The sequence below is a fragment of the Micromesistius poutassou genome, assembly GCF_964030765.1.
Source record: "Micromesistius poutassou genome assembly, chromosome: 10".
Taxonomy (NCBI): Eukaryota; Metazoa; Chordata; class Actinopteri; order Gadiformes; family Gadidae; genus Micromesistius; species Micromesistius poutassou.
The window spans coordinates 8,755,305-8,779,481 of record NC_140280.1 but is presented as its reverse complement, the minus strand read 5'-3'; the positions used below and the strand labels follow the sequence as shown (position 1 = coordinate 8,779,481).

The 24,177-nt window shown below is 49.0% G+C and overlaps 3 protein-coding genes across 10 annotated transcripts in view; all 3 read right to left on the bottom strand.

Annotated features, from left to right (window-relative positions):
- ehbp1l1b (EH domain binding protein 1-like 1b) overlaps positions 1-16,155 on the bottom strand; it is a 30,945-nt gene extending 14,790 nt beyond the window's left edge. For 6 of the 8 annotated variants that reach the window (XM_084474517.1, XM_084474520.1, XM_084474524.1 and 3 more), the window contains exons 1-13: positions 15,608-16,155; positions 12,041-12,098; positions 11,610-11,705; positions 11,392-11,445; positions 10,350-10,528; positions 9,199-9,317; positions 8,759-8,845; positions 7,530-8,282; positions 6,695-6,760; positions 6,186-6,332; positions 5,294-5,584; positions 4,694-4,865; positions 3,378-3,695 (exon numbers count right to left, since the gene is read on the bottom strand). In XM_084474517.1, coding sequence (XP_084330643.1) covers positions 3,378-3,695; positions 4,694-4,865; positions 5,294-5,584; positions 6,186-6,332; positions 6,695-6,760; positions 7,530-8,282; positions 8,759-8,845; positions 9,199-9,317; positions 10,350-10,528; positions 11,392-11,445; positions 11,610-11,705; positions 12,041-12,098; positions 15,608-15,711 — 2,444 coding nt within the window. In that variant the 5' untranslated portion in view covers positions 15,712-16,155. The remainder of the gene's footprint in view (positions 1-3,377; positions 3,696-4,693; positions 4,866-5,293; positions 5,585-6,185; positions 6,333-6,694; positions 6,761-7,529; positions 8,283-8,758; positions 8,846-9,198; positions 9,318-10,349; positions 10,529-11,391; positions 11,446-11,609; positions 11,706-12,040; positions 12,099-15,607) is intronic. The other 2 variants (XM_084474519.1, XM_084474523.1) reach the window with 2 other exon arrangements.
- Positions 16,156-18,251: 2,096 nt separating this feature from the next.
- Positions 18,252-19,267, bottom strand: LOC311353976 (leucine repeat adapter protein 25-like). The gene is made up of 2 exons (XM_084473759.1): positions 18,824-19,267; positions 18,252-18,700 (listed from the first exon to the last, which is right to left on the bottom strand). Exons 1-2 carry the CDS (start codon positions 19,076-19,078, stop codon positions 18,467-18,469), a joined length of 489 nt encoding a protein of 162 aa, XP_084329885.1. The 5' UTR covers positions 19,079-19,267; the 3' UTR covers positions 18,252-18,466.
- A 298-nt stretch (positions 19,268-19,565) lies between these two features.
- On the bottom strand, positions 19,566-22,543 carry znrd2 (zinc ribbon domain containing 2). Its single transcript, XM_084474426.1, has 4 exons — positions 22,487-22,543; positions 21,889-22,040; positions 21,586-21,670; positions 19,566-20,953 (listed from the first exon to the last, which is right to left on the bottom strand). Exons 1-4 carry the CDS (start codon positions 22,500-22,502, stop codon positions 20,514-20,516), a joined length of 693 nt encoding a protein of 230 aa, XP_084330552.1. The 5' UTR covers positions 22,503-22,543; the 3' UTR covers positions 19,566-20,513.
- Positions 22,544-24,177: the final 1,634 nt, after the last annotated feature.

Here is a 24,177-nt window from a genome sequence, read left to right as displayed (position 1 = left end):
TCCTCCAGAGCTCTCCTCTTCTCCTCCTCCAGAGCTCTCCTCTTCTCCTCCTCTAGAGCTCTCCTCTTCTCCTCCTCTAGAGCTCTCCTCTTCTCCTCCTCCAGAACTCTCCTCTTCTTCTCCTCCTCCAGAGCTCTCCTCTTCTTCTCCTCCTCCAGAGCTCTCCTCTTCTCCTCCTCCAGAGCTCTCCTCTTCTTCTCCTCCTCCAGAGCTCTCCTCTTCTCCTCCTCCAGAGCTCTCTTCTTCTCCTCCTCCTCTAGAGCTCTCCTCTTCTCCTCCTCCAGAGCTCTCCTCTTCTTCTCCTCCTCCAGAGCTCTCTTCTTCTCCTCCTCTAGAGCTCTCCTCTTCTCCTCCTTTTCTAGAGCTCTCTTCTTCTCCTCTAGAGCTCTCCTCTTCTCCTCCTCCAGAGCTCTCCTCTTCTCCTCCTCCAGAGCTCTCTTCTTCCCCTCCTCCTCCAGAGCTCTCCTCTTCCCCTCCTCCTCCAGAGCTCTCCTCTTCTCCTCCTCCAGAGCTCTCTTCTTCCCCTCCTCCTCCAGAGCTCTCCTCTTCTCCTCTACCTCCAAAACTCTCCTCTTCTCCTCCTCCAAAACTCTCCTCTTCTCCTCCTCCAGAGCTCTCCTCTTCTCCTCCTCTAGAGCTCTCCTCTTCTTCTCCTCCTCATCTAGAGCTCTCCTCTTCTTCTCCTCCTCCAGAGCTCTCTTCTTCTCCTCCTCCTCTAGAGCTCTCCTCTCCTCCTCCTCCAGAGCTCTCCTCTTCTCCTCCTTCTCTAGAGCTCTCTTCTTCTCCTCCTCCAGAGCTCTCCTCTTCTTCTCCTCCTCCTCTAGAGCTCTCCTCTTCTTCTCCTCCTCCAGAGTTTTCCTCTTCTTCTCCTCCTCCAGAACTCTCCTCTTCTCCTCCTCCAGAGCTCTCCTTTTCTTCTCCTCCTCCTCCAGAGCTCTCTTCTTCTCCTCCTCCTCCAGAGCTCTCCTCATCTGCTCCTCCAGAGCTCTCCTCTTCTTCTCCTCCTCTAGAGCTCTCCTCTTCTCCTCCTTTTCTAGAGCTCTCTTCTTCTCCTCCTCTAGAGCTCTCTTCTTCTCCTCCTTTTCTAGAGCTCTCCTCTTCTCCTCCTCCAAAGCTCTATTCTTCTCCTCCTCCTCCAGAGCTCTCTTCTTCTCCTCCTCCAGAGCTCTCCTCTTCTTCTCCTCCTCTAGAGCTCTCCTCTTCTCCTCCTTTTCTAGAGCTCTCTTCTTCTCCTCCTCCTCCAGAGCTCTCTTCTTCTCCTCCTCCAGAGCTCTCCTCTTCTTCTCCTCCTCTAGAGCTCTCCTCTTCTCCTCCTTTTCTAGAGCTCTCTTCTTCTCCTCCTCCTCCAGAGCTCGCTTCTTCTCCTCCTCTAGAGCTCTCCTCTTCTCCTCCTCCAAAGCTCTCTTCTTCTTCTCCTCCTCTAGAGCTCTCCTCTTCTCCTCCTCTAGAGCTCTCCTCTTCTCCTCCTCCAAAGCTCTCCTCTTCTCCTCCTCCAGAGCTCTCCTCTTCTCCTCCTCCAGAGCTCTCCTCTTCTTCTCCTCCTCTAGAGCTCTCCTCTTCTCCTCCTCCAGAGCTCTCCTCTTCTCCTCCTCCAGAGCTCTCCTCTTCTTCTCCTCCTCCAGAGCTCTCTTCTTCTCCTCCTCCTCCAGAGCTCTCCTCTTCTTCTCCTCCTCCTCTAGAGCTCTCCTCTTCTTCTCCTCCTCCAGAGTTTTCCTCTTCTTCTCCTCCTCCAGAACTCTCCTCTTCTCCTCCTCCAGAGCTCTCTTCTTCTCCTCCTCCTCCAGAGCTCTCCTCTTCTGCTCCTCCAGAGCTCTCCTCTTCTTCTCCTCCTCTAGAGCTCTCCTCTTCTCCTCCTCCTCTAGAGCTCTCCTCTTCTCCTCCTTTTCTAGAGCTCTCTTCTTCTCCTCCTCTAGAGCTCTCTTCTTCTCCTCCTTTTCTAGAGCTCTCCTCTTCTCCTCCTCCAAAGCTCTCTTCTTCTCCTCCTCCTCCAGAGCTCTCTTCTTCTCCTCCTCTAGAGCTCTCCTCTTCTCCTCCTCCAAAGCTCTCTTCTTCTCCTCCTCCTCTAGAGCTCTCCTCTTCTCCTCCTCCAGAGCTCTCCTCTTCTCCTCCTCCAGAGCTCTCCTCTTCTTCTCCTCCTCCAGAGCTCTCCTCTCCTCCTCCTCCAAAGCTCTCCTCTTCTCCTCCTCTAGAGCTCTCCTCTTCTCCTCCTCCAGAGCTCTCCTCTTCTTCTCCTCCTCCAGAGCTCCCTTCTTCTCCTCCTCCTCCAGAGCTCTCCTCTTCTTCTCCTCCTCCAGAGCTCTCTTCTTCTCCTCCTCTAGAGCTCTCCTCTTCTCCTCCTTTTCTAGAGCTCTCTTCTTCTCCTCCTCTAGAGCTCTCCTCTTCTCCTCCTCCAGAGCTCTCTTCCTCTTCTCCTCCTCCAGAGCTCTCCTCTTCTCCTCCTCCAGAGCTCTCCTCTGCTCCTCCTCCAGAGCTCTCCCCTTCTGCTCCTCCAGAGCTCTCCTCTTCTTCTCCTCCTCCAGAGCTCTCTTCTTCTCCTCCTCCTCCAGAGCTCTCCTCTCCTCCTCCTCCAAAGCTCTCCTCTTCTCCTCCTCTAGAGCTCTCTTCTTCTCCTCCTCCTCTAGAGCTCTCCTCCTCTCCTCCTCCAGAGCTCTCCTCTTCTCCTCCTCCAGAGCTCTCTTCTTCTCCTCCTCTAGAGCTCTCCTCTTCTCCTCCTTCTCTAGAGCTCTCTTCTTCTCCTCCTCCAGAGCTCTCCTCTTCACCTCCTCAAGATCTCTCCTCTTCTCCTCCTCATGAGCTCTCCTCTTCTTCTCCTCCTCAAGAGCTCTCTCCTCCTGCTCCCTTGCCCTCCGTCCGTCTTCCTCCCCCTTCTGTTTTTTCAACCTTTCTTCCTCTTCTTTCTTTTTCTGCACCTCCTGCTTCATCCTCCTCTCCTCCTGTGAGGCGTGAGTCACGGAGGGAGGATCTCCTTCCGCGGCCTTCAGCTTCATGCTGCAGACAGACAGGCAGACACCTTAATGCTAAATGGTTCATACTGCAGACAGACAGACAGACAGACAGACAAACAGACGGAGAGACACCTTGATGCTACATGGTTAATACTGCAGACAGACAGACAGACAGACAGACAGACAGACACGTTAATGCTACATGGTTCACTCTGCAGACAGACAGACAGACCCCTTAATACAACATATGTTTTGCTCGTTTGTGTCCCAGTTGCCTGAGTCACTCCCAGTAGTTGTGTCATTGAACTTCCCTTTTTGATGGGGAATACAATGTTTCATGCAAAACGTCACACATTTCACACACCTGTGTGTGTGTGTGTGTGTGTGTGTACGTGTGTACGTGCATGCGTGCGTACATGTGTGCTCACTCACCCTGGAGGACACCTTTTGACTGTGTCTCGTTTAGAATCCTCCTCTTCCAGGAACAAGCCTCCTGACGGAACACTCCGGGTTAAAGAGTCCAACATGATGTCATCAAAGCCTGCCTCTGGCTCAGCCAATGGCGGCTTTGCATCTTCAGATGGTTTATGGTTGGGCCTTTTGGAGGCAGCCTCTTCTTTGGGTTTTTTGGGTGTAATAAAAGCCGCCAGCACATTGGTGGAGGGCTGCCGAGGGGTGGAGCTCTCGGGGCTGGCGAATGGCCAGGGAGGGGGCGGGGCTACGATCAGCTCGGAAACGACTTGGCCAGAACTGGGGGATACAGGGATACCGAGGGTCAGAGGCCGTAGTGCAGCGATTGGGGGGGGGGGTGAGTAGTAGGGTGAGGGTTCACAGGGCTTGGGGAACAAGGGGGGGGGGGGGGGCGGGTATTTCAAGCTCACACACAACGCACGGCCCCAGGTTTGAGAAGGAGCAGCCAGCCAACGACCAGCTTGCCAGAAAGACAAAATGGTTGCCACGTTTAACCTTAACAAGTGCCAGGGCACACACGTGTTATTTGCTTGGGAGGATTGTACCAAAAGTGAGAGAGCACACTAGTCGTGCTAAGCCCTAACCCGTTTCTAGGAGTGCTTGGGGTCGATGTTATTGGGGTTCAAGTTGTTCATGTTGTTCATGTAGTTCATGTTCAGCCGTAGAGGAGAGTTAGGATGGGTAGATTGAGACTTCCTGATCTCAACGAGACCATGATGTACTTATTGTGAAACAGAGGCGGCTGACAACGGTCCATACTGGGTTGTCCGTGGAAACAAGGCAACCATTACTGTCAAGGCCAGCAAGGGTTAAAGGGATGTATCGTCTGACTCCACACTCACGCGTGTACAGTCTGGCGACGATGTTTTGACCAACAGAGTGGACACAAGCCACCCAAGCGCCAAGAGACATCGGTCAGTGACTCAAGTGTTCAGCACAGAAGACGAACAGTTAATCACACCACACTACTGACATTTAGGGAGACACGTTTTGTGACGCAATCTGGGGGTAGGAAATTAAGTCACTGCAAACAAAGGCGTAACTAAGCACACACACATGTACACACACACCCACACAAACACAAATAATGTAAACAACAACCAATCAAATTAGTTAGATAATTACACAAGGCCCTTGAGATGGGATTGGTCAGCCTGAACACCGCATCAACAGACAAGATGATTGTGGTTCCAAGCTCATTCGCTATGGACCCACAACAGACGTCCTGTGATGTCAAATGTAGCAGACATTGAAGAGCCTGGTGATAATGAGCCCACCTGCTGGTCTTTGGCTCCTCCTCGTCCTCCTCCAGTATGGTCTGTGAGGGGTCCTGGGCCTGTGTGACGCTCTGGTTCACCGCCCTCATGTCGGCCTTGCTGCTCAGAGGCTCTGACTCCCTGGGACCAGGGAGCGAGTTCTTGTCCAATTGGGTTGACGGCTGGGCCCATCCTGCAGGTCAAAAGCAAAGACAATAGAGAAAGATGAGTTCCTGTGTTTTGGAATGAGTCATGAGTGAGGAGGAGAAGGCAGGTCTCGCATGGTGAAACACCACTATTTTAGTATTTGGTGCATCATGGGATCAGTAGTCGTTGGTATTATTTAGTGATTTCAACTAAGGGCGTTTCATATCATAAGTCTTATTTCTATTCTCCGTCCATTCTCCTGCCCAAGGCAGTGATCGGCGGGTGAACCCACAGTCCAGACTCATTCCGTGCATGCACCACATGGTGGAACAAGCTATCCTAGCTCCATGCCATCAACACAATCTCTCTCTATCGTCACACACTTGTTTGTGTTGTTTTTCTAGTTACTCAGAAGATGTGCTTGGATTGCTCTCAGTCCATTCATCCTGCAGCATGCATCCGCAGGTAACCTACCTGGCTGCCCGGAGCTCGGGGGAGGAGCAGCAGTAGGAGGAGCAGGGGGAGGAGCAGGAGGAGACACGGGAAGCTGAGAGGAAGTAAGACTGAAAGGGGAGGAGCCAAGTAGGGAAGTGGCGCGAGAGGTCGTGCGAGGGGGCAGGGAGGCGGAAAGAGTCGGGGCCCCCGGATCGCACAGGGCGTCGAGGTCAGGGCTGGACAGGAGGGGGATGGGGCTGACATCGCCGCCAATCAGGGAAAGAGTGGCGGGGACTGTGGTGTCAGATCCAGGCCACGCCTCCTGACCTCCTGTGGACGGGAAGGCCGGCAGGTGAAGGAAGAGAAAGGAAGAAGGTACATTGAGTTGAGTTGAGGTTAGAAAAGGGGATAGGACGAGGGAGGAAATCAGAAGGGAGGTGGGAGGAGTTTAGAAGGGGATGTGGGAGGGGTTTAAAAGGGAGTGGGGAGGGGTTAGATAGGAGGGAACATGGCAAGGGAAAAAATGGCATAATGGGGAGGACAGGGAAGTAAGGGACACAGTATAGTGAACTGTAACCCAGTCCCTGTATAATCATGTAGAATTACTAGCACAGGCAGATGACATGGGACATTGGGTTGGATGACATTGGGTTGGATGACTCACAACCACAGCTCTGCCCAGCCCTACAGGCCACTAGCAAAACACATCTCTGAGTAAATCATGATGATTCATTTAGTAGTAATTTACACATCACTTACACAACACATCCTGGTAATAGGTGTGTGTTGAAACAGGCCTTTGAGATTAACTGCTGCAGGTTATCTGAAAGGCGTTGGCATTGAGGCGTTTGCATTACACATTGTGCAACCCCGAAGCACCAGTCCTAGCCTGCCTTTACAGACTCAAACCCTTGACCATCCCCATAGTTACCTGGCTCTGAGCTAGGCTTGTTCTGAAAAGCTGCGGCCCTATTTGTCCCTGTCCTCTCAGGCGGAGGAGTGTTTGTGACGTAAGGGGAGGGAGAGGAGGGACGAGCCACCGTCCTCACAACATGAGGTCGGAAGATATGAGCATGAACTGGAAGAAGAAGGGAAGGGAGGGTTAGGGTTAGAGGAGTGGAGGATCATGGGAGAAGATGAGACAGAGTGATAACAAATGGAATAAAAATAGTAAAAGAGAAAGATAGCAGGAGGCAATATTCAATTACAAAACATTCAACAGTTGATATTAAACATTAATCACAGTGGCCTAATCAGGAGGTTATCATTTTAAGAGAAAGCAGCTTATTATGTGAACGTTACCTTGGCTAGATTAAGTAACTAGTAGGACATTACATGTGCTAGAATGAATAGCTAGCTAGCCAGCTAGGCCCTTGAATAAATCAATAGCTAGCTAGGTTTTAATGAGCTAGACAGTGGACAGAGTACAAAGAGGCACACCAGAGATTTGTTCAACTGCACTTCCGCTTTGCACCTCATGGGGGCACTGCTGGGAAGACATTGAAGCTGCAGGGAGGAAGGGAGGACAGGGAGGACATGAAAGGACAGGGAAGGACAGGGAGGACAAGGGAAGAAATGGGAGAAGGGAGGACATGGAAGATACGAGAGGAGAAGGGAGGAGATGGGAGAACAAGTGAAAAAGAGATTGAATGAGTAGGGGAATGAGGGCAAATCAAGGGGAGGAGGAGCAGTATTGACTGAGAAAGGGCTCATTGGTACCAGCATGCTGTTATCTAACACATGATGATGCTGTGCAGATACACATCTGTCAAATGTACTGAATTCATTCTGATCTAGAACGCCAGCATTTATAATCATACAGAGATGAACCTCACAATAACGTCTACATGAACTTCAAAATCCAACCCAGGAACTACAGCTGTTGCCAGATTCTCTGACAAGGTCTTTATCAGGTTAAAGTCTCGATTGGTTTAACAGCAGGAGAAACCACCTCACAGTCTACAGGGACGAGGATCTCATCTACCTCAAGGTTTGTATGCTACATTACTGATCTATTTACTACTTGATTTGCATATTGGGCAGCTGCAATTTCATTCTATTCTAATTATAGCTGAAGAACAAGGTAGTCTGTGTATAGATGTATGTAAAAGTTAGAAAAGGAAATGAAAGGAATTTCCTACAAAAGGGGCTGACAAAGCCTCATGTAAATGTGGTCGATGGACCCAGCGGACAGACAGTCACTACAGTAATGATGTGAGTGCAGACGAGAAGGTGAACAACAGGAGGCATGCCATGATGTGAGCCAGTCTGATACCTGTCCCTGGGCTGGGCTGGAAGATGCTGGGCAGGGAGGGAGGCTGAGAGAGAGACCTGCTGAGGGGGGGTGCCGTGGCTCTCTCAGAGGACTGAGGGCCTTGTGGGCGAGAGAGGGACGAGAGAGGAGGCGGAGGCTGAACGGTGGAGGTTGGACGGGGATGTGGGGGAACAGCGGGTCCAGGGGGAGGGGCCCAGAGGTGGGGGCCGGAGGTGGAGGAGGAGGAGGAGGAGGAAGGCGGTTTGTAACCAGGGAGGCGGTGAGGGCCGGGTGCTGAAGCCACAGGGGGGGGCTCTGTCACGGCGGACGGGGGGGCGTTGACCTGATGGGACGGGGTCGGTTGGGGTAAGGAGGGGGCCGCCGCCGCGGAGGTCTCGGGAGACGGAGAAGTGGGGGAGGGCGGGGGCGCGGTGGAGGGGAAGGAGAGGGAGGACGGGATCGACGCCAGGGGAGGGGCTGCCAGGGCCGCCGTGACATCAGAGCACAACGTGGACAGGCGATTGGAGGCGGTGGAGGAGGCGGGGCCAGAAGCGGGACAGGCGTCGGCGGGCGGGGCAGAGGCGGCGGGCGGTTTGTGCTTGGAGCGGGGGGAGGGCTGAGGGGCGGGGCCCCCGGTAGGCGGGGCTTCCGGTTGGACGAAAGAGAGTCTAGAGCGGCGAGGGGAGGGGCAGGGGGTGATGGGGAGGGGAGGCCGGGCGTGAAGGGCGGGACTAGGGGGGCCGGACACCGGCCTCACACCGCCTCTGACACCGACTGGGGGCCGTCAGACAGATGGAGGGACGAGTGGATGGATGAAGGACGGGTGGGTGAAGGGATGGGTTGATGATAGATGGATGATGGATGGATGGATGAAGGATGAGTGGATGAAGGATATGGAAAGGGAGGAGAGGTTGGAGATTTGCAGAAAGAGAACATGGAAAGATGACAGAGGTTAAAAATGGAAAATGGGAAATAAGATTTGAAATAATTTGACACAAATGAATGATCACAGTCAAAGTAATGTTGCTGTATCATCGCTTTATGCATGAGGACAGGTCATGGACGTGATGATGCTGCGTTCCCTCCTGGTTTTGAGGCTACTATTGTCGTTAAATATGTCGATATGAATAGTACGTGTAAAGTGGAAGAGAAAAGAAGAACCGAGGCTAAAACAGGAAGTTGGAATTCCCCGAAACGGGGAGTGAAAGTGTACAGGATGTGAAGAACAGGAAGTGAGAGAGGAGTGATACCTGAGGTCGGGAGCGTGGGCCCAGTAGAGTTCCTCCGGGTGGGCGGAGGGGGGGCGGGGCGGTTGGGACGAATTAGGGTGTGGGAAGCTTTCAGCCAGAAGAGGGCAGTGCAGGGCAGGAGAGAGAGAGAGAGAAAGCGAGAAGGAGCGAGCGAGGCGAGAGCGAGAGAGACAGGCAAAGACATAAGAACAAGACAGAAGGACGACCCAATAGAACTCGCAGAGAAAGGCAGCGGTGACCTGTGTCCTGTGTGTGTGTGTGTGTGTGTGTATACAGTACATGTGTGTATGCAGGCATGTGTGTGCATATGTGTGTGTATGTGTGCGTTTGTATGCGTATGAGCGTGCACGCATGTGTGTGTTTGTATGCGTGTGAGCGTGCACGCATGTGTGTTTGTGTGTGTTTGTGTGTGTTTGTGTGTGTTCTTGGTCAGCGCCAACCTGTAGCAGTGACAGACTTCTTGTCCTCGTCTTCATCGCTCTCGTTGAAGTCGTCCATGTCTCCAACGTCGGAGGGCTTGAAGCTCATGAGGCTGGCCACGCTCTGCATGTCCTCGTCCCTGAGGAGCAAACGCCACGTTAAAACCACGTTAAAACCACGTTAAAACCACGTTAAAACCACGTTACTGACCAATCACGGCGTTGGTCCACACAGTCAATCGTCTCTTTATTGACACTAACATATTTCACAGTGGTACGGTAAACGTTCTTCTTGATTTTGTATTAAGTATTCATTCTTAAACACTGATTTCAAAGCTTTCCATCGCTTCAGACTTCAAACAGTGAAAGTCTGCACCACAAAGAAACCTTTATAAAATAAAATGTAAATAGATGTCATCATCACCAGCTATATATACTTCATGATGATGACATCATTCCTACCATAAACACAGACACCATGACATCATCTCTCAACGACAAATACCAGACAACCACGCACCGTCTCACCCTCTCTCCCAAGCTAACGCAGCTAAGGATGGCCAAACGATCAATGCTCCAAACCACGTCTTGGGTGTGGTTAAACCATACCCTCCATACTCATCAACTACCCTTAAGTAGCAGTGGTTCAACCATAACCCCTTTACTCATCAACTACACTCACTTAGGTGTGGTTAAACCATACTAATCAACTACCCTCACTTTGCTGTGGTTAATCTATACCCTCACTAATCAACTACCATCACGTAGCTGTGGTTCATCCATACCCTCATTAATCAACTACCATCACGTAGCTGTGGTTCATCCATACCCTCACTAATCAACTACCACCACATAGCTGTGGTTCATCCATACCCTCCATACTAATCAACTATCCTCACTTAGCTGTGGTTAAACCCTACCCTCCATACTTATCAACTACCCTCACGTAGCTCTGGTTCATCCATACCCTCCATACTAATCAACTACCCTCACGTAGCTGTGGTTAAAACCTACCCTCACTAATCAACTATCCTCACGTAGCTGTGGTTAAACCCTACCCTCACTAATCAACTACCCTCACATAGCTGTGGTTAAACCCTACCCTCACTAATCAACTACCCTCACGTAGCTGTGGTTCATCCATACCCTCAATACTTATCAACTACACTCACGTAGCCTTCCCCTCCCGCAGGAAGACGCAGGACAGCGACAGCTTGAGGGTGGCCTCCACCACTTTGACGGACAGCGGCTTCAGCTTCAGTGTCAGGTCCGTCTGGGTGGGGGTGGGGCTGGCGAACTTCCTCATGTTGACGTCGGCCGACGCCAGAACCTTCCTGTGGCCCTTGCTCTCCTGTTGGGGGGGGGGGGGGGGTGAGTTTAGGACCACTGGTAGATACATGGTGGATCGATTCTCCTCAGACAACACTACGTGGTTGAATTGTAAGACCTACGTACGGAATCTATGCTGTTTTTCGGAGAATGTTCTCTCTTGCTCTCTCTTCCACTTTGACTTCTTCACGCTTGATTATCTGGTATGGATTATCTGTTCCATGTTCCAGTGATAAGAAGCTATAGGGCCATGGAGATGTGTACACCTTCTAAACATAGGGTCCATTATCCTCAGCCAACACTACGTGGCTGAATGGGGACTGTAAGACCTAATGTCCAGAATATGTATGCTGTACGGGAGTAAGGTAGAAAAATAAACTCTGAACTTCTGAAATGATCGGCAGTACTGTCATTTTAGACAAAGTGAGTTGGGCACATATGTTATCACAGGTCTGAATGTACAGCCAACCCTAACTTGATCACACATAGACGTCAGTCCTCCAATTGTTTGTCACCTAGTGGGCTGATTTGTTTGGATTTTATAATGGTTCCAGAGGTTTTGTCACCCTTGCTTAAAAGTAATGAGATTGGCTGTAGCTTAAAGTCGTTATTTAAAAGGCCAGACCCAGCCGAGTTCCCATGCGCTGGTAAATACTGCTGGGGCGATAAGTTATGTGTGAAGGATTGCGCGAGTTGAGGCAGAACACATCAAGTCATGTGTGTTGACTGGCATCGGGCAATGTGTGTAGCATCACAGGTTAAGCATTACCGTATCTAATTCAGGATTAAACACTTATTTCATTGACAAATAACATTTGAAGAAATAGCACAAAGTCTGGAGTAAAAGAACAGCACTAACATCATTACAAACATTGAAATACTTACACCCTCAATAACAAAGGTCCAGTCCTTGTCCTCAAATTCCTCTGCATTGGCTTCCTGTGAAGACGAGAGAATCCTTTAACACTTAATACTTTCAGGCCCAACTGGAAAAGTACAACCAGCAACAGGGATGCTTCTGAACCAATGAGACGGCTCGGCTCCTGATCTATGGTAAACAACGTTGTGTGTCCAGTAGCATTAACGTGTTTGAACCGCGGTACCTTGAAGAGCGTCACAGAGATGTCCACGTTCTCAGGGACCGGCCACATGACGACGCCCCGGTACGGGTTCTTAATGCCCGGCTGCCAACTGTGGAGCTGGATGACAAGCAAGACATCAACAAACACTACATGCAAACCCTCTGTATGTGGTGTGTGTGTGTGTGTGTGTGTGTGTGTGTGTGTGTGTGTGTGTGTGTGTGTGTGTGTTTGTATGTGTGAGTGTATGTGTGTATGTGTGTGTGTCTGTCTGTGCGTGTGTGTGTGTGTGTGTGTGTGTGTGTGTGTTTTTGCTTGCATGTGCGTGTGTGTGTGTGTGTGTGTGCGTGTGTGTGTGTGTTTTTGCTTGCATGTGCTTGCGTGTGTGTGTGTGTGTGTGTGTGTGTGTGTGAGTATGTGTGTGTATGCATGCATGCGTGCCAGTGTGTCTTTACCTTGGAACACATACGTCTGTTCCTTCTGGTCCACACCACCCTCAATTTGTCTGGTTGCCTGGAAACACACGGCCATAAACAACACTTAGGTGAAGAGGTAGGCAAGAGAAGCTACAATTCTCTTAATCCACAACCCGCTTAACATTAATGGCCCTACAGTCATCACACACAGGAGGAAACAGTTTCACTTTCATCACACATACATGGAAATTACCCCATTTACAGTAAGAACCCCCTGGTCCCTACTATAGATGACCCATCTAGTGTACAAACCACTAGGTCCCTACTATAGATGACCCCATCTATTGTGTGAACCCCCAGGCCGCTCCACAGACAACACGCTGACTTCCTCTCTTGACATCCTCAGGGGTCCACAGGGGGTCCCAGGAAGCCTTAGTTTAACTATATGGGCTTTATGAGGAAGTTTGACGTCATGTACATAGTGTATTTAATCAGGTAAGAGTTGGTAATAAAGGAGGTCATGGACTGGCTGCACATTATTTAATTGGTTTAGCGAGAGCATTCTAATGTTTGTTTCATCCTGCTGAAATGACTGTGACATTTGAGTTATCTACAGTAAGGCCCTGACTAACTGTAAAATGTGTTCTGCAATTCATTGGTTTGATGAAACCTCGGAGTCGGGCCACAGCGGCTCTTATGAGGAGCAGATGAGACCCAGGGAGAGCTGGAGGGTTTGGTGTGTGGGACGGACCAGCCCACTGTGGGTTCTGGAGCGGTGGGGGGGCGGGACGGGGTTCAGGACGGCTGGAGGGCCGGCCCGTTCACAACTTAAATTAATGTGTGGGTTGTGTGTGTGTGGGTGTGGGTGTGTGGGTGTGTGTGTGTGTGGGTGTGTGTGTGTGTTTCAGTAGTCCTGACTAGAAGCGTATCAAGGCAACATGATGTTGGTAGAGAGTGTATCAGAGTAACACGTTGGTACAGGATATGTGTGTGGGAGTTCCAACTGGGTTTGATGTGCAATTTGTGTGCCAGTGACTGTATGTGCGATGTGTGTGTATGAGTGTGTGTGTGTGTGTGTGTGTGTCCAATATATTGCAGGAAGTGGAACAGGAAGCTGCCAAGTCATGTGACCGGTGACCGATCTGAATGTGTTGAGTGTTTCCTAACAAAGAAAGGGAAATATGTAGGTGTACGTACATAAACAACACTCATTTAGAAGAGATTGTATGGTAATAAAGAGCCCAACAGCATACATAAACAGTAATATGGGTCATATAACCAGCCAGCTAAGTATGGCCCTTCATTACTCCTAATTCATGGTTATTTACACTCAGTAACGCAGTGTTTTGGACGAGTTAAGGACAACATTGAAGATAAGGCAGCATGATAATATCCTCATGACCTACTCCTTGAGTTACTCCACCTGCCCACGCCCCCACCCCCTCCACCCGACCCGCTGTTGGCTACTTCTGTTACAACAGCTCTTCTGACGGCCCAACGTCCATGCTGAGAGCACACACACACGGACACACACATACACACAGCTTCTGAGCGTCATGTAACTGTCTCCTTCAGTTTTGAACTATTCATTTAGACTTACATTTTTTGATAATTGTAATTCCCTCTGTGCGTCAGTCCAGCTGCTTGTAATGCCTTAAACGAGCCATCAGGCCTACATAACCTTGTTCATCCTTCCTCTGCAATTCATAATAAACTAGAAGATCCTGTGGATCATATATAAGAAATTGCGTGACCTGGCCCCCAGTTAACGTTCTGATCTCCTCGTTACTCTTCGTCCCCTCCTGGATCCCTCCCATACACACAGCTCAACTTCTCATCCATTCATCCATCCAATCACAGAACTACTGGTCTCATCTTCGCTGATCCAGCCCAGCCTCTCTAACCATCTCCCCCAAGCCATCAACTGTAGCTGTCTAAAGTCTGAACCCTCTTTATAGACGACGAGCCTTTCTGTAGATCTTCAACCCTCATCTTATGGTTGTTTTAGGTTGATCTGTTCTTTCTCTCATTGTCCTGTGTTTTGTGTTATGTTTTGTTTTTACATTGTTAACTTGCATTGGTTAGTGTGTGTATGTGAAGAACTTTGTAACTGTGTGTTACAATCTGTGCTATTTTAATAAAGCTTGACTTACTTACACAGTCACACACACACACACACACACACACACACACACAAACAGTGACAGAGCAACAAAGTAAATGTGCATTGAGGGCAGATGAGCAATAAGGTCATGAGGGTAGCATTAACCACCCCCCCCCCCCCCCCCCCGCCCCCCCCCATCACACACACACACACACACACACACACACACACACACACACACACACAGGGGTTCACTGACCCTCGCTGCAATCCATATCAGCCACCAATCAAAACCCGGAACAATACATACTCAAGTGAAACTACTATAACTTCCTCAGCGTTTTCTGACAATGTTCTCTCTTGTTCTCTCTTCCTCTTTGACTTCTTCACACTCTTTTCTATCGACCCTGTGGGACACTGATGAGACGATTATCTGGTATGGATTATCTGTTCCATGTTCCAGTGATAAGAAGCTTTAGGGCCATGGAGATGTGTACACCTTTTAACCATAGGGTCCATTCTCCTCAGCCAACACTACGTGGGTGAATGGGGCCTGTAAGACCTACGTCCAGAATATGTATGCTGTACGAGATTTAGGTAGAAAAATAAACTAAACTCTGAACTAGTTGGATGGGGGGGCTGTACAGTCAATCGAGTGTCGCTATATATTTGCTGTCCCAAAGATATACCCATGTTAATGGCACATGAGTCCGCTCCAAAAGACTATAAACTGATGACTACGACTATGACAGGCCAGTGAAAGATATTTATTATCTTCAAACTATTCAAATGAGTGGATAAATGGATAGGATAAATCATGTGGTCCTGGCCTAAGTGTGCAAGGCCTGAAGACCATATGTATTAAAATAGAATTTAAAATATATGTGCTTTGCAATGATGCTCGAACCTTGGTCTCCCCTGCCCTCCTCCCCCAAGACGTTTACATGTACTTGTTAATGGTAGGACTCTTTCTTATGCTAATGACTTGTCTCTCAAGATGTCTCACATGATAGAATGCATTGCGTGCCTCTCGTATCATGACCACAGCTGTGTGAACTAAGCGCTCCAAACGCGGCACGGCTCACGGAGAACCATTTATCTGCACGACGACGCAGAGGAGTCGCAGAGAGGGGTTCATCGGGGGGACGGTGTGAGTGAGGGCAGCAGAGGGGCTCATCGGGGGGACGGTGTGAGGGCAGCAGAGTGGGGCTCATCGGAGAGACGGTGTGAGGGCAGCAGAGAGGGGCGGAGGGGAGGGGAGGGGGCAGCGTGAAGCCCTCAAACGAAGCATTTCCTGGTAATGCAAATACATAACTAATCCACGACGGCGTCAAGTTCGAATATAGTGTGATGACTGATGGCCATATGATGATGTTATTGCGCCCTTGACACGCGCATATAGAATAGCTCGTTCGACAGTGGAATACAGACCAATCAACGTGAATAAAGTTGTGTACAGTTATTGCTTCGGGTTGGTTGAAGCGTCAGTGTTGTTCACTCACCATTTCTTTGTAAACTCCAGCACCAGTTCCTGGTAAGACGCAACAAACTGAAACTTGGAGGCCTTTTTGCCCACCCGCTGCAATCTCTTCCAAACCGATGTCATGATGTCGTTGATGAATGAATAAGACAGTTAACTACAAACGGATAATCCAAATTAAAAAGGGCAAACCGAGGCCACGGGACGGTCTCCGGTCTCTTATTGTGAAGGAGGCTGAGCCGTCATGAGGCGCTGCCTGTCTCCGCTGGGATGATCCGCAAGCTCCGACCTGACACCATGAGCAACACGAGTTGGGCAACGACCAAATGTCCACATGTAGGCCTACGCTACCGAAGGGAATGCGTGTGCATAATTCACTGATTGTGATATAATTAAAGCGAAATCGAAAACGAATCACTCAAAGCCAACCCCCATAAAGCGAGTCAGTAAAACCTCTCTGATCTGACAAGAGAGCAACAGAAGCGATGTCTGGGTGAGTTTCAGGGAAACTCCAGTCCTCCCAGAGATCCGACAGCTTGGTTTACAGGACGGACGCGAGTGACTAGAGGCTCTAGAATTAGTTCGCCCTCCCCTCTCACAAATTGACGAGACTGTGAGTTGGGGAAAGTAGGAGAGAGGGAGAGAGAGAGAGAGAGAGAGAGAGAGAGAGAGAGAGAGAGAGAGAGAGAGAGAGAGAGAGAGAGAGAGATTATGCAAAGGCTAGCCTGTTTGGTCCTATGCAAAGTCCTTTATCTTAGACGGTTCTCATGAGCAATGAAGTAACCCATCATAGACTTTGATCGCTGCGTGCCACCGTATCAGGCTTATCTGAGCCACTTTCATTCCACTTGATTGATTGACACCCATTGATTGTATGCACTTTAGATGCCCGACGCCTGTCACCAGGTTGTGATGGACCGGAGATACACAAAGTAACATTTTAACTTGTTGAGCTGCTGCTGCTGCGTCACGGAGCGGCCAGAGGTGGCTCATGGTTAAATACAGAGCAATAGTTTCCATGGCGAGGACAGACTTCATTTGGCATGCTAGTGTGTGTGTGTGTGTGTGTGTGTGTGTGTGTGTGTGTGTGTGTGTGTGTGTGTGTGTGTGTGTGTGTGTGTGGGAGTGTCTGTCTGTGTTTGTCTGTGGTTGTGTGTGTGTGTGTGTGTGTGTGTGTGTGTGTGTGTGTGTGTGTGTGTGTGTGTGTGTGTGCGCGCGCGTGTGTGTGTGTGTGTGTGCGTGTGTGTGTGTGTGTGTGTGGGGGGGTCCTTTGTGTGTGGTTGTATGTGTGTGTGTGTGTGTGGGGGGGGGGGGGTGTATGTGTGTGTGGGGGGGGGGTGTATGTGTGTGTGTGTCTGTGTGTGTGTGTTTGTCATGGCACGGTGGGGTTTTTCCTGGGTGAGTGGAGGTGTATTTTTAGGCGAGAGGAGAGTTGGCTGGATGGACACGGGCAGCTGCATGGGAACAGCTCTGTCGTGACTCAGAGATGGCCCAGAATCCAGCTACACACACACACACACACACACACACACACACACACACACACACACACACACACATATTATACACACACACACACACACACACACACACACACACACACACACACACACACACACACACACACACACACACACACACACACACACAGCTATACACCCCCACCATGGCCTCTCACACACACATGCAAGCATTTACGTTCAGGAACACGCAATGTGCGCACACACACACACACACACACACACACACACACACACACATACACACACATATTTCTAACCTCACCATATTGTAACTCCTGCACAACTGTACTTTAGGGCAGAAAGTGGGAGATTATATTGAGGATGTATGCTGACATCATTTCGACCGTAGCCCTCTCTCCCCCCCCGGTGTATGGGTGGGAGGAGGTTGAGGTTAGAGGTGGCTGATAAGAACTCGTAGACAACAGGTAGCAAATAGAACGAGTGATGCTCAGACGAGATGAGAGGTCAGAAGATGGGTATGCAGATAATTAGAATAGAGTTCTAAACAGAAGCTGTAGGACACATTACTAGAATACCAACACGGGGAATGAGCAGTCGTAGAAACACAATGCAGTATGGAGAGAGACGGTCAAGTTAGGACAGAAAACAGACTGAGAAGCATGAGCGACAGCCGACAGAGTCAGAGGCAGCTAGGCAGAATATAGTCTAACAATATCCAAACATATGTTGTTTATAAATAGAAGAGCATGGGTCGTTGTACTACCCCTCCCCTCCCAAAGATCACAGCAAATTGTTATTCCCTCCATAGGATGTTTGGTCAAAAGCAGAGTGCTCCCCCTGGAGGACATATCAGGCACTTTTACTGCTTGAAGGACGTCGATAAAGATGCATTGTGTTTTTTTTCCCAGGACTAACAGTATATCAAATTGTATCGATAATATACTTTGGATTATATAGTTAAAATATGTTGTACTGATTAAATTACCAGAATAATGATCTGCCGACCTCTTCAGCATTTAAGAAAAAAAAAAATTCTAGTAAATAAAGAAACAGAACTCTGAAGTATTTATTTTATTTTAATCAAACTAAATACCATAATATTTGCTTTCGTAGTCTTCCAGAAGCACCAATACGTGTTTCAGTACTCATGGTTTTAAAAGACATAATGGGGGGGGGGGGCTCTACATATTAATGTTTGCATATCTCCTCTGGAACCTACAGTTTCTCAGAGTGAATCTAAGTGCAAAACTAATTAACATACTCCTCACAGATAAAAGGCCATGTCGTTCAAATGACATCGGACATGTAATCACCTAAGCCTTAGCCCGGCCTTAGGTGATTACAGGTCCTAAGGCCTATGAAACAAGCCTTGCATCCACTAATCCTTCGAGCTGCCGCTAGGGGGCGGCAGAGTCAGGCAGGAGTGGGGAGGAGGGGGGCGGTGAGGATGCTGCAGTCTCCATGTCCCCATCTTCCTCGTCGTCTTTCTCGTCCTCGTCCTCTGAATAGTCGTTGTCCTCTGCATTGTACGACTGCTCGGAGAGAAGAGAGCTGCCCTTGTACTCTTGGACGGCCTCGTAATGTGACCACAGCTGGCAGAGAAGTGACATGTCTAGCTGACGCACACCGACCTAGTGTGCGACCACAAAGGGGTCATTAGGATTTAGACACACACTACACATTGCAAGAGCAGACTTTCAGGCCCGCACAGAAACACGTTTGCTTGATAAAAGATAAAACATCACGTGACCCACCATCTCTTTGCGCAGCAGCGCTAGAGCGCTGTCCAAGCCGACGTGTTTGCACAGACTGCCTGGTGACGCGTCCCCGCGTGCCCCCACTGGCCTGAGGTCTGCCTCGCTCTGCACCTTTCCCATGTCACGCCAGGAGACGCCGCTGCAGGTCAGGACCGCGCTGAGACTGCTGGGCAGCGGCGGGAGCCCCTCGGGGGAACACACGCTGCCGACCTGATGTTCCTCACCGCTGGACCGCTGGACTGTCTCGTTCATCCTGCTCACCAAGTTATGGACGTAGCTCCAACTTCAGAGCATTTCTTAGATGCCGAGATGTGCTGATGCTTTTGAGAAAGAGGCTATTATGCTTTACAGGCAAACGAACACCAAGCTTCATAAAACTGTAAAAGTCAGTAGTAACGTATGACAGCAATTTTTATCTTCGCTTTCCTCCTTTGTCCCAGAAATTCGGCCGACATCCCCAGCTGTAGCCAGGAGTGGGCCCGCCCTCCGCCCCTAAACCCAGCAGCAGCCCATAGTTGGTCAGAAGGGAAACGACAGTCAGTCCCTCCCTGCAAACCCATAGTAGACGTTTGTAATAAGCAAAACAGAGCAGCTTTGTTGGCGATTACCATGCGCAGCCAGTAAATACAGTAGTTTACAGGTTTCCAAATAGGTCAATAATTGTTGAGCCTAGTTATATATAATATACCGTTACAACATTGCACACTCCTGCAGGCAGATACAAAACACAATATCTTTACAGCAACATTTATTCAGGTAGCCTACAGATCAGTTCAGCTAAATCCTTAGTACACCTCACGTCCCAAAGAACACGCAGACCTCAGGACTGCATAGGTACGTGCCGAAGGTCTTTCCTCTACCAACCCAATACATGTAGAGCCTCTGCGACTGACTCAACGTTACCCATAGTGCTTTATCTTTGGGTAAGGGACAACAGAAACTATACACTAGGAAGTAAGGCCCGATACATCAGTTCAAAGGTTAAGCACATTTGTGGTACTTGCAATAGCTTGTAATACTTGTCTGAGGAATATTCTTAATCCTTTTTTAATTCCCACAATGAATCCCACAATAATCAATCACAAAATATATAACTGATCATCCAAATTCAGAATGCTCCTGAGCTCATGCTAAAATATTTATCTCATATCCAACTTAGCTTTCTGTGCCAATCATCCTCAAACTAAGAGAGCTTGTTTTTTGTGAATGAGTCAAATGACATGACATGTTTATTTCAACAATAACAGTAATAGCATAACTAAAAGGTTTTTGTTTTTTATTTTCCCTTCCACACAAAATCCAAGCCGACCAATCTGAAATCACCTAAACGGCTTGATTAGCTTCATCTCAGATTGGTTGACAAGAGTTTTGGACCAATAATAGCAACCTGCAATAATATAAGTACACCTGTCTGTCCATTAAAAATGTGGAACCCCCTTCCCCCCCATTGAAGCAAAGCAGTTGACAGCGAAAAGTTAAAGAGTAACCAAACTTCAGGGACGGCACCATCTCTGCTCAGGTGCCCAGTAACATCCCTACTCCACACTATGACCGTATACGTTGTACCACCTGACCCTAACCAGCCAACCAGAACCCTGCTGCTGCTGTCCCTATGGTTCAGTTCATCTGCCATGGACTGTAGGCCAGGGAGGACCCGCCAGCCATCGCAGCGTTCCACAGCGCCGCTCTACTGGCTGAGCTCTCTGAGGCTCTGCAGAGACTTGGCACAGCTGGTGATCAGGCTGCACAGCTGGATGCTGGCCTCCAGAGAGGCTGAGGTCTGCAGCTGGCAGCTGGCCCAGCGCAGCTTGGTGAGGATGGCTTCCTCCGCCTCTCGCAGCACGGGCTGCTGGACGCCGGCCGGGCGCGGGGGGGCGGGTGTGGGCAGGAGTGTCGGGGTGGCCACCGCAGGGGCGGTGACAGCAACGGCGGAAGGAGCTGAGGGAGGGGCCGGAAGCAAGGCGCCTCTGAGCCCAGCGGCTGCCCCTTCGCAGTGCTCCGGTCTGGGCAGGGGAACGGACCCACTGGCCTGGAGGCCGCCTGGGCCCACGTTGGGATCAGACGCAGGCGGCTGAGAGGAGAGCTGCCTCTCCCTCACCTGAGACAGAGCCGCCTGGGCGTTCAACGCTGCAAACAAGGAGAGAATTTAGAATGGGTTAACCTGTAACTGGAACAGGATGAGAAGGTCAACGTGAGTTTGTGTATCAATCCTTTACTATGGTAAATTGTCATCATATTGTTAAGTTAGAGGTGGTCAGTCATTTAGCGGAGGCGCAGCACCGGGCATATAGATAGCCGTGGGGATCCCTTAAAGTAAATTTGTTATTTTCAAGCGTTTGAATCACGCAAAAGTTACAAAGAAAACCAGGTATCATTGAGCCGCATAAATAAAAATAGATGATTTGAGGATCAGTCAACATGGGACTGGCCTGAGGAATCGAATCGACCAATGAAAATCTTAGTCAAGGACCCCCCTTAGTATGGCTTTAACAACAAGCTCAGGTATAAGAGATTGTTTGAAAAGCAGAGCCTGCTTTTCCTAGCAAGCAGAGCCTCCCAGAAGAGCTCAGCCAGCAGGCCGGAGCGATGGCTGGCAGGTCCTCACTGGCCTCTTCGACGAGGGTCCAACACAGAGCTACTGCTAGGTCTTCTTTGGAGTTTGACCAGTTATATTGTTTGTGTGGGAAACAAATACTTCATTGTATTCCATCATAGAGCAATAGTCCTTATTCCTGAAAATGAGGAGTGCATTAGGGTACCTGGGTTGTCTTTGTCGACGTCGGAGTCCAGCTCCTGGCATGATACACAGTAGTTCTTCTGCTGCTTGTCCTGGAGAAGGATTGTCTGTGTACACACAAACAATAAAACAATAAACCCCATGGAAGAAACACTCAACAAGCAACATACAAACAAAACGAAAGTCCTACTTGTAGGCCCACAAGCTACGGCTGGGATGTAAATACCATGCAGAACTGTCCCAAGATCATGCCAGAACTTTAGCATTAAACCATAACATAACTATTATAAAGCACTGGCAGATACAAAAGAGGAGCACTACTCACCCCACACGTTTCACAGCACTCCCCCAGCATCTTGAACCCTTTGAGCAGGTAGTCTCCCATTATCTTGCTGATTTTGTCCTGTCGTTCTCGGCGGGCCTCGATCACCTTCATCTCTGCGGCAGTTGGCGGCTCCCACTCGAAGTCTTCGTCATCTGGGATGGCAGGAAGAAGTTGGTTATGCAGGAGCCATGCTCCCAGACTGGACATCCGCCTGTATCCTCAACCACACCCACCGTGCTGACCAATACACTTAAATTGGACTATTTCAACCCTGGCTTAGAAAGGCACATCGCATATGATAACATATGGCATATGTTAGATCGTTATTCTTCGTATATAAAATAATCATTCACGAAATCACACAAGGTAAACTACAGACACGAAGTCCACCTGCTCCTATAGACAGGTTTAATTCATTTGAATATTATCTTGAAAAGAACGACTAGAAAACAACAGTGAACCTTGCTGTTAGCAGGGCTTTACAAACTGTAACACAGAGCTACCTTGATGATATTATGATTCATAATGTAACGTCAGGTTTATATACTAAGCAGATACTGATCTTAATTACTTAAAGTTAGCTACGCAGTACACAAACCTCCGTTCAAAGACATGTTGGTGAACTCGACGCATCCAGGGCGCGTTGTGCGTGACGCTCCGGTGTCACGCCGACGCCTCGTCTTCCTCTGCTGTATACCCTGTGAATCAAACCTACTCCATCGCCTCTGCTTCCCCCTACAGGCCCTCTGAGAATAGCAACTTGTGATGAAGGAAATTATTGAAACTGATAATTCCTCAAATACACACCCATTTGCACGGGCCATTTTTTAACTGTAATGGATTTCAACTAAGCCCTGAGTTTAGTTAAGGGTGTTTTTAAACATTTGTAATGTATGCATCATGTATGTATGTCATATTTACAGTATGCTTCATATTTAGGCCTAATCATTTTCCTTCCCCCCTCCCCCCCCCCCTCTCTCTCTCTCTGTACTGGAAGCTAAGTAGATAAAAGGAAGAATAAGAGGAACTAGATAACTTGATGTGTTCTTTAAACGTTGCATTTTAGTCTGGTCAGAGAATGTATGGAATGATCAGCATTCATGATGTATTTTGGACAATGACTTGCTTTCTCATCTGTATATATGTAGCATTGTAGCAGGGAATGTTTCAGTGTCCCCACAGTGCCTGTCTCTCTAGGAAGGTAGGTCTGCCTGTGTCTGCCAGTCTCAAGGGCCAGACTGCTGAGTCTGTACATAGCTCACCGCCATCAGTTTTCGGACAGTTTTCGTTTCTGAGGTCAAGGTGGTCACATTATCTGTCCTCATGTGCTGTCTGGTCAGAGCCAAATAACAACAGGGTCTGATGATGGTCTGGTGAGGCCAGACAGCTGTCCCGAGGCCGTGTGCGGTCATAGGAGGTGAGATGGCTGAGGGTGGCCCCATGTTCTCCTCTTGGCAATGGAGGGCCCTGTGGTGGTAGGAGATGGGGTCGCTTGCTTCTAGGAATTTATAGGATGGTATTGCTCTTTTTTTGCCATCCATCGTCAGGGGTCTTCCTATGCACAATGAGAAGGCTCTTACACATTTGTAGGAGCATTTGTGGCTGTAAAGCTACGCTCTGTGCTGTTGCTCGGAGGAGAGCTATGTGTGTGACGCCCAAGGAGGCCCCCTAACCCTTTGACCCTGGAAGCCTATGTAGGGACGCAGGGCCCGACAGCTGCAGGAGCTGGTGACCCCTCTGGTGGACCGTTTGGTCAAAGTTGTTCAGTCACAATGTTTCTCTCTGAATAACAGGAGAGTCAACAAAATAATGATTACATAAAACTTGTTTTATTTTATTCATGTTAACGAGTCTGCCGTTGAGTGGTAGTTTGTAGAGTTTGTTGTTCATATAAAACACCAGGATATTCAGTACAACATATATTGAAACGCAAACTGACAGTCCCTCATACAATCTCTTTGCAATTGAAAGCTGTTTGCTTTCAATTGCAGGGATTAATGTTATTGTGTGTGTGTGTGTGTGTGTGTGTGTGTGTGTGTGTGTGTGTGTATGTGTGTGTGTGTGTGTGTGTGTGTGTGTGTGTGTGTGTGTGTGTGTGTGTGTGTGTGTGTGTGTGTGTGTTTTTGTTTGTTAATGTGTGAGTGTGTCAGAATAACGATATAAATAAATCTTATGAATAACTATGAATGAGCTTGAGGAACGTGTAGAATAGTGTATTCTGTAATTGCACTCATTTTGTCATTTTGGTTTAATTACATCAATCTCGTACATTTTCAATACAAAAAAAAT